This window comes from Gadus macrocephalus, chromosome 21, assembly GCF_031168955.1.
Source record: "Gadus macrocephalus chromosome 21, ASM3116895v1".
NCBI lineage: Eukaryota > Metazoa > Chordata > Actinopteri > Gadiformes > Gadidae > Gadus > Gadus macrocephalus.
The window spans coordinates 12690385-12699667 of record NC_082402.1 but is presented as its reverse complement, the minus strand read 5'-3'; the positions used below and the strand labels follow the sequence as shown (position 1 = coordinate 12699667).

General features: G+C 40.8%; 2 protein-coding genes across 2 annotated transcripts; both read right to left on the bottom strand.

Moving 5' to 3' along the window:
- Positions 1-873: 873 nt before the first annotated feature.
- Positions 874-3854, bottom strand: emc7b (ER membrane protein complex subunit 7b). The gene is made up of 5 exons (XM_060041704.1): positions 3504-3854; positions 2875-2994; positions 2612-2750; positions 2096-2176; positions 874-1550 (listed from the first exon to the last, which is right to left on the bottom strand). The coding sequence occupies exons 1-5, from the start codon at positions 3734-3736 to the stop codon at positions 1395-1397; spliced, it is 729 nt and encodes a 242-aa protein (XP_059897687.1). The 5' UTR covers positions 3737-3854; the 3' UTR covers positions 874-1394.
- Positions 3855-4241: 387 nt separating this feature from the next.
- katnbl1 (katanin p80 subunit B-like 1) lies at positions 4242-8840 on the bottom strand. The gene is made up of 10 exons (XM_060041703.1): positions 8658-8840; positions 7966-8093; positions 7831-7868; positions 6986-7274; positions 6768-6883; positions 6471-6521; positions 6268-6357; positions 6065-6169; positions 5554-5647; positions 4242-4819 (listed from the first exon to the last, which is right to left on the bottom strand). The coding sequence occupies exons 2-10, from the start codon at positions 8080-8082 to the stop codon at positions 4787-4789; spliced, it is 933 nt and encodes a 310-aa protein (XP_059897686.1). The 5' UTR covers positions 8083-8093; positions 8658-8840; the 3' UTR covers positions 4242-4786.
- Between the last annotated feature and the right edge of the window lie 443 nt (positions 8841-9283).

Here is a 9283-nt window from a genome sequence, read left to right as displayed (position 1 = left end):
TGTCTGTAGCTTAATTTTCCCATACAATTGTTATGTGCTCATGCACATCATTTCATAAATAATGGTAACAAGCCAACCTAGCATTAGTCTGAAAATAATTAAAAAAGATAGAACAGGATTTATACTGTATCCATTATCTTTCTTGAAGTCCATCATTAAGCTAACGGATAGATAATTTTCCCCCTGGACTGTGTCTTTATTTAGGTTCAAAGCTAATATTCTTTCTGCAGTATTGTGCGGTAGTGAGTCTGCAAGCATGGAGAAGTTGAATGCAATATGAACATGACAGATTTATTTTGCTGCACGACTGATATAATTCTCTACCAAAAATCAAGAACACAATCTCGACCCAAACTTGCGCAAATGGTTGGGTGAGACTGGTGACGACAGTCCCCCCACCAGGGACTCATGGGTGAAGGGGCACTCTTTCAATAGCAAGCTCCACCATCTCAACGGTCTCTGGGCTCCAGCGAGCTGGCGCTACGGCAACACCTCCCCGGTGACATGAACCTCTTATTAAGATGAGTCCTAAATAACCACTGTTGCCTTTCAGTAACCGGGGGTGATTCAGCCACGGCTGATACAACGTGCATCAGGGGCCCCGCTAAAACATCGAGACCCCTGACCTTTATGACGGAGGTATAGAGGGCTGGGTCCCCTGGGGCCTTGCTTTCAAGGCAAACACTGAAGAACTTCAAAATAGTAGTACACTACTTAGTGATTCAGTTTTAAAAAGGCATCTCCAAAGTACAATTATTGAGACGCACTTGACCATACACATGGTGTAACGAAGCAGCCGGCTGAAGAACAGTCCCTGATTTCAGATTGCCCACACCCCCCCCCCCCCCGCCCTTTGAAATAAAGAAAACAGTGTTGTTTCATCATCTTTATGTATTTATTTGAGCTTTTAAATAAGTCTGTTTATATAATAACTAAAATTCAATTAATCTCCATTCACAGTCGCAAAAATCAAAAGGACAAAAAAAAAAAGAATTGTAATAGAGGTCATCTTTCAAGTAGTGGAATAGGTTATGACACTATGTTTCTGAGAGTCAGCAGCAGTCGAGAATGCAGAAGAATATAGACTTTTGCTTAACCATGACGACTACAGTTATTGGACCAACATATGGTAATATTAAATAAAGTCATATATTTTAAAGAGAATTTAAAGATTTTACAGTTCAGTGCAAAAAGAAAAAAAAATCCTATATTAGACAGCCAGACTTAATGGGGGCAAAGGGTAGGTCCCTCTTGTGTGGGAAGGGGGGGGGGGGGGACTGTACAACAGACTAGAAGTAAAGAAAACATAAGAAGTCATATTTTAAAAATGCATGCTTCCCTGGTGCGATCCGTTCCTTCCGTTTATGGAAGATGGGGCAGAGTGGGACTTGGTACTACCTCCTTTTCACGGCGGGCCGGGTGCCTTTGCTGCTGCTGCCACTAGGCTTCCCAGAGCCCTTGGAGCCTCCAGAGAAGAGCTTGGTCATGAACTCGGACACGTCTGGAAGCTCTGGGTTGGGATTCAGCATGTTCATGGACTGTTCCATTTCCTGGAGATGAAGGGAAAGGTTTAATACACACAAACACAACCTTGAAGCAGGTACGGATTCAACTGCTGTTCATTAGCATATGTGCAGGATAGAAATGCAAAAATAAAAATATACATTTACAATACCATCAAAGCAGTCACAAAAGCATGGACACAATTATCACAATAACATACATGAATAAATACAAATACATGCAAATGGTATGAAAATGAGTTGAGGCCAATGTATATATATATGTAAATTATATTTGTTGATTCAGACAGTTAAGAAAAAATTTAACAAAGGGGTGACTCATAGCATGAGTACATGACTCATGTAAAAGGAAAACGTTCCAGTGTAGTTTTTTTATTCCACTTATTGGTTTAAATATAGGTTGTGCGGTACTATAGATTTTTTATAGCTGCTCCGAATTTTGACTGAATGCTCTAAGTGTTTTCAGCATCACTTTGGATAAAAGCGGCCGCCTAATGATTAAACGTAATGTATTGCACAAAAGCTGATCACACATCACACACAGGGGGTTTGAACCATGGATGGGGTTTTACCTTTCTCATCTCTGGGTCATTGGTGTTGACGACCTTGGGCAGCAGGACGATGATCAGCAGGGGTAGAACCATCATCATCACCTACGAGGAGAGCAATTAATAACAGCAGGGCAAAGAACATCAACTGTAGGTAATTCAATCTTTTGTCATCTCAACACTATTCGGACACACACACACACACACACACACACACACCCCCCCCCCATTTCTTAGGTACCACGCAGTATAACCTTTTCTGCCCTCCAGGTAGATATTGGAAATAGACGTGTACGTCCTGAAGATATTCTTTGAATCTGACAATCATTTAAGGCAAGTTGTGACATTTCCTGATGGGAAATTAAGGTAACCATTTTCTGTGTGCTTACAATTAAAAATGTTTCCTTTTTCTCTGCTCGATTACAATTATTTAGTGAATAACTAAGGTAGATGAGAAAGTCCCACCATATCACACGCTATGCAACTGCCAATAATCACCTTTTTTGACAGTAAACTTATTTGGGATCACAAAATATTTACCATGGGATTCATGAGGAAGTCAGTCCAGCCCCAAGTCTCTCTCTTTGTGAAGTAAATATTTGGGCCAGGAGATCTAATCTGGAGAGGGTAAGGCATTCGGATGACCTCTGAAGTCTTGATGTGGTTTACAAGACGTGCCCTGTGAAGAATGAAAGATGGTTTGACAATGAGCTGGTATCATCTTAATGCACAATGTATTGCGGCATACATGTATCACACATTTGCACCAAATTCTGAAGTTTCAACCATACATCTCTGAATACCTCATTTTTCCTTTGGATGTGATATCGACGCGGACTGGATCAAATTTGTATGCTGGTGTGATAACTTCCACAACATAGGACCCTGATGGCACATCATTTACTGCAAAACTTCCATCAGTTCTGAAACAAATGGGTGAATAAAGAGGGGAAATATTATTGGTTTGTCATGATTATTATGTGCCATTTGTTCAATCGACATCGGTACCTTGGTCATCAATAAGAATGGTACGTTCTGCACCACAACATAAGCCTCTCCTAATGTATAATTCTGAGTTATTCAAATACATTTATCGAGAAAGCGCAAGGTTGCTCTGTAAGAAGTTACAGTATAGAATTGAAAAAATGACATTTTTATATTGCAGTGCTATGCAATAGAACAGTACATTATGCTCAGTAAACAAACGAAGATACGTTAGGCCTAACGCTGTGTATTCGACACAATATGTTGAATATATGATACAAGTTTATGTCAAAACGTGTGGTAGGAGGTGTGAGAAACCATGTCTAGTAACGCCAGTAAAATAGGTTACAGAGCTACATTGAGGAGGAAGCAGAGGGTTACCTAGCATGCTAGCTATACCGGCTAGCTAGCCTTTTCTACAAGTATTTGCATTTTCTGCCCGTCTCACCTCAAAAAACCAACGAATTCTTCCCCTTCCACAAGAACACGAGCTTTTGAAATCCAATCCTGCGTCCTCACCCCAGGAACTATTGCTCTTCCCTCGATTTTAAAACGATCGCCATTTGGCAGTGTAGACAGACCCATACTAGGCCCCGTTTCCATATCGTTAAAACACCACGCCAAAACCAAATAGGCTTGTATAAAAAACAGGAACCGCGTTAATTCGTTCATTTTAAACATATCAATGGGTTACCGAAATAGTTTAACGTTGCTAAAACATGTAAGAGTCACGATTTGATTACGGGAAGCAGCTGTCTCCGCTGAAAATAATGACGTCACTTTTAGAAATGAACTTTATTGACAACCAGTGTTTTGGCATTCATCCCCTCCTCTCCAGTGTTACGTATAGTTCGTGAAATAGTTACAATCACAAGCATTAACTGAGAGTTCATCATCATTTCTGAAAATAAAAGGGACGTGAAACTTAAAGTAATAATACACTGATTAATTTTTTTAGTAATGTCAAACTAATGTTACTTTAAAGCAATCAATTTCAAATTAATCATTTGTGACAAGTAAAAGTTATAAAACATTTAAGGAAATGTATTTGGAGGGCTCTCTGGATGTAAAAAAAGACACAAATCCTCCAACCATAAAAATAACCAACAGAATGGTATTCAACAAAAAATAAAACGTTGCAGATCACTGAATTGCAGCAACTTTAAAAAAAAATATCCAAGACATATTTGGTTTTAATTTTTATTTTGTACAGTCAATTGTCATAGTAAGGCAAATTGATGAAAGAAATAAAACCCTAATAACTTAAGACTGCTGCAGTGTCAAGTTCTTGATCAAACCTCAAGAGTCCAAGTGCAAAACACAACAGTGGGGCTCATCACATCCATCCATGCGGGTGTCGTTGCGCTTCAAGTGGTGCGATAAGGAGCAGAACATCGAGCAAACACGACCTTCGATGAGGAAGGTCTGTTTTAATGCCCCTTAAAAAAAAAAAAAGACAATCCACTTCAATGTGAAGCAGTCATTTCCTGTTCCGTGTGTGGCTTTTGGCAGGAGGGTGGTTTGAACCCTCCTTTAGTGTCTCTGTCTCTACATGAGGGAGCTGCGTGAAGTACATGGTTCATGCAAGACGTCGGGAGTGGCGGATTGCACCTGTCCAGTGCTCCCACGTTCCTAATTGGCCCAGTGTACCGTGACCCGTGACTGCGTGGATCACAGCCGTGGTTGGTCCCGCTCTCGTTGGCCCCGCCCACGTTGTGCCTTCCACAGCCGTCAGCGGAGGTGAGATAGGCTCGACTCGATGACCTGAAACTCAAGGATGTGCGTCATTGAGACACCGGCAATGACAAAAACACCATATCATCCAGAGCTTTGTTTTTTTAGGTTGAGTTTAAAGCTTCTTTACACTTAAAAAGTGTAGGTGAACCCCATTTCAGCTCAAATTCTGAGCCAAGAGTTCTTGGAATGAGCAGTGTGTGTTATCCCATGGTTACGACCCACTGCTACTATGTGATAATTGTTTATTTTGGCACCGTCGTTGTGTATGAGTATTAAAATGAGCTATGTTCTATATGAAATGCGTTGCACACTGTGGCATTGTATTCAAAGTGCCCGACATGCTAAACCCTCGGACGCAGACATCAGAATAAACCGCGGCCCAGACAAAGCTCTCTGAAGTAACCATAAGGACAAACTTGAGTACGGAGCAGAGTAGAACGTGTGCAACAACGTCCAACCCGTTTTATTCTAATGAGGGTCTCATTTGAGGATCTGTGACAGAGTGGCATAGATAACTATGTTGACTATGTATCTGACTATGTTTAAAACAAACAAACAAAGATGTTGGGTGCGGTTCAGACACCCAACAAGCAATTTCAGCTTATTGAAAGAATAAGAACCACGTTTGAATTCAAGACATGTATTCAAAAACACAATTTAAATCGACACCTTCATGGTCCAAAGAGGAAAGTTTGGACATTTCAACCCTGGGACCTAGATGGACCATCATTAAATAATCAGAGTACATCATGAGAGTTCACCTTTGCCATCTCTCCCGTGGTTCCTGGGACTGAACATAACCGGCCTCCCTCCTGCCACAAGTCCTTCAGCTGCTGCTTCAGGACTTCAACGTTCCTACGCCCACAAATCAAATCAGCCTTTTTTTCATTCCACAATCTTAAGTTGATTACACAGACAAAAAACAAAAACTAAAAAGGAAAAGACCAGACAGCGAAGTGAGAAGGATATGCTCTAGTTCTCTGACAAGGTCATTTAAACAAGGCTAGTTGCTGGATTGTGTTGCTCAGGATTTAATAAACTGTTCTTCCAAGAACCCTATATTTAACTGCATCTTAAACAAGGCTAGAACCCAACAGTGAATCACAATAGGTGCTTTCCTAAACAAACACTGAATGTAATTTCAACCATGTTAAATATTGTTCCAATTGTAAACAACACATTAATATTTTCCAAATTAGGAGAAAATGTGTCCCATTAAACCAGACAAGTATTTCCATTGTATAATGTGTTGCTCTTTGAGAGAGTACCCACCTCTCTTCCGAACAACTGCTTGGCAGGCTTTTGCCACTTGTGGAAAGTTCCGGCAGCCATTTCCTGATGACTGATTGAACCCAGTGTAAACCAATGATTAAGTGCCTGGAGGACGCAGACAGAGAAACCATGCAGCTTCATGAAAACATTCAATCAAAAAATGCGGGAGATGCGTTTACTGAAAACACAATATGACCACTTACTCCTCATATGTACTGGCAAGAATGACTTTGACCTGCGGTAAGAGATCCACACAGCAGCCAAGCGATATACACGTTGCTTCGTCTTGAAGGCTGCAAAAAACAATGGATGCGGTGATCTTAATGTTATCAAGACGTTATAAAATAACGTCCAAACTCAATTGTAAAAATTATTATAAAATGTATAGAAATGCCTCCAGACTTACTTTTTAGTTAACATAGGTAGGCAGTCAAGAAGCACGCCGGGGTCTTGAATTCTGAAACGATACAAAAAAAATACATGAATGTCTGCCAAACACATTGATGTATCTTAAAAAACAATACATGATTGGTGTCAGCACAAGCACCAGACTAGGGAAAGGTAACCTCTAGAAATGAGCAACAAAATAAAGTGTCCCATTTGGATGACGATATCAAAACGTAGGAATAAGTTCTAATAAAATGATTGTGAACCAAAGGATCCCAAAGAACCAAGTGTATACAGAGTGAATACTAAAAAATACCTGATCAGGTAAGCCACAAATTCGCTGGCGTTTCTCCGCCAAAGTGTTAAAGCTACATTCAAGCGGAGACTCCTTCCAAACAATACATGAGACATTGCTTCATGGTCCTTTGATAGCTGCCAAAAAAAAAGAAGCAGACATGGTGATTTAAAAACAATTAGACACGGGGAAAAACGTTGCAGATTCCTGGGAACGCGGAGGCCACTTTGTGTCCTCACCTGAGCCATGGTATCGCTGCATTTGGAGCCAACCCCTGCCATCTTGGAGGCCTCTCCAGTGGTCAGTGGGTGGGCACATTTGTCATTGTAGTGAACGCCCCACATGTCTTCGGAGGAGGCCAGCTCATTCTCCTTGTTGGCCATGCCAGAGTCACAGGCCTGGTCTGCTACTGGTGCGGCTTGGCACCGCAGTTTCAGGTTGCCCCCAGTTGATGGAAGTCCTTTGCGTTTTACCGACGACACTCGCTTCGCTTTGCCTCGTCCAGATCCCCTGTGATTCACTTGATATCTGCCGACGAGTGAAAGGAAAGTTACTCACTCGCTGTGTAAGAAAAATTCACAAACAATCAACCGGTGCCACAGTATGTGATAATGAAGACATCAAGGTGCTTTGCGATGACATACGTCAGTGGCAACGCTGAACAAAAGAGAGCCAATGTCTCAGGAGGCTCATCTGTATAGATAAGTGCCTTGGTGATGAAAAGCTATTAGATACACATATAGGCGAGTTCATTGTTGATATTAACACACACATTTGAGAGACAACAACATCCAATGATACAAGCAAAGAAAGCTCACAATGGCTTGTTTAGTTTGAAGAAATATGAACTCAAACGTTAGCATATGAACACACTTTAATGGCGAGGGAGCACTCCCACAAAAGGCTGTTTTTCAATCTTTGTGGTGTACAAAGAGTATAAAGAATTCAGAGTCACCACCATGGTGCAGTATGATAAGGTGATAGGGTGACTTCATGGTCCGATTATGGATAGTGATTGTCTATTGAATGAGGATAGTTGTGATGATGGTCAAATGATCCCTATGGAAGTGGATCAGTAACTCACCTCTCATTATCTAACGCTTCCTTATTTAAAAAATCCACCTAAAACAAAAGGATAGGGAATAAAGCCAAGGACATGGTCAACTTGATTGAGTCGTTAACACAACCTGATATGACAGTTAACTCAAGACACACCCACCTGCTTCATGTTTTCCTTAACATCAATATGCAGATTTGGTCGCAAATGGCCATCACGTAAGTTGTGGTTTAAATCATGATATTGGCGCACCCTCTCGTCATAATCTCCAGCGGCCATAATGAGAGACACTGTAGCGCAAACAACCAAGGTTGGGGAAAGTAGTTAACCACATAGTCATAAAACTTGGCATGAGGTGTCATACAACTTTATTTCGGTTCAGTACATTCAGAATGTGTTTAGCCTTAACCTTCAATGTTAAAACATGATCCTTCTGATCCTTGCCTAAAACCGTCAACGCAGTAGCTCATATATGAACCAACAACTGTTTGGTTAACAAGGCGTGGGCTATGTTTACGAGGCAAACATTAGCCCACAGGTAGCTAGTGAAAGCAAATACTTTACATCCTCGGTCGGGCGATTAATTTGCCACATCGTGTTGACGTTCTAACGTATAATATAGTAACCATAGACATCTTAACTGCAACACTGCATTGCGTTATCCTTGGTTACAGAGAATAGCTGACCGTAAGCTTAATACCAGAGCTAATCGAAAGTATGTACAGGATCCATAAGCAAGAGGACTGGGCCGCTAAGCTACACAACTAACGTTAGCCCGTTAGCTGTCAGACTTGGATATACGCCTTGAAACCATAATTAGAAACAATAATGGATGACTTTGAATGAATACTGACCGTTTCATTTTGAAAAAGCGCCTTGCAGATTTTCAGTGGTATCTACAAAATTATGAGTTTAGTAAACTCAACTAGCTGCTGTTTTTTTCTCACATGCTAGTTTGATAGCTCGTCAGAGTTACCATTCAAATGAATACACCGGGAGCGCGACGCATTATGGGATTTATGTCTTCACGCCTCAAACCAATAACAGCGCACTCTAGTGGTCAGAATAAATGTTCAGAAATATCAAACACTCGCCATCTAGTGTCCTAATAATATATCTCAAAAAGCCAGTCAACGTCCACGGCCATTTATAATTGATTGAATGATTTATTGATTGTATGGTTTATGGTCTCTCTTTTTTGAGCCACCTTCTTCATTGTATTGAAATTATCATTGTCTATGCGACCAAGGTATCTCCAGACTATACGTGACCACAATGGATTACCTCATTAAGGCATACAGGGGCCTATTATTGACGCAGATATTTGGCATTACTGTGTTTTTATTAATACCAATCTAAATTATATTCCAACATCTCTTCAAATTGTTGTTTATTGCAAAAAGATGGCGTGACCTCGGCACTGTCACTCTGGGACTCAAGAGATGGGAAGAAAATGCATGCTTTTTCGTTCTCTCTCTAT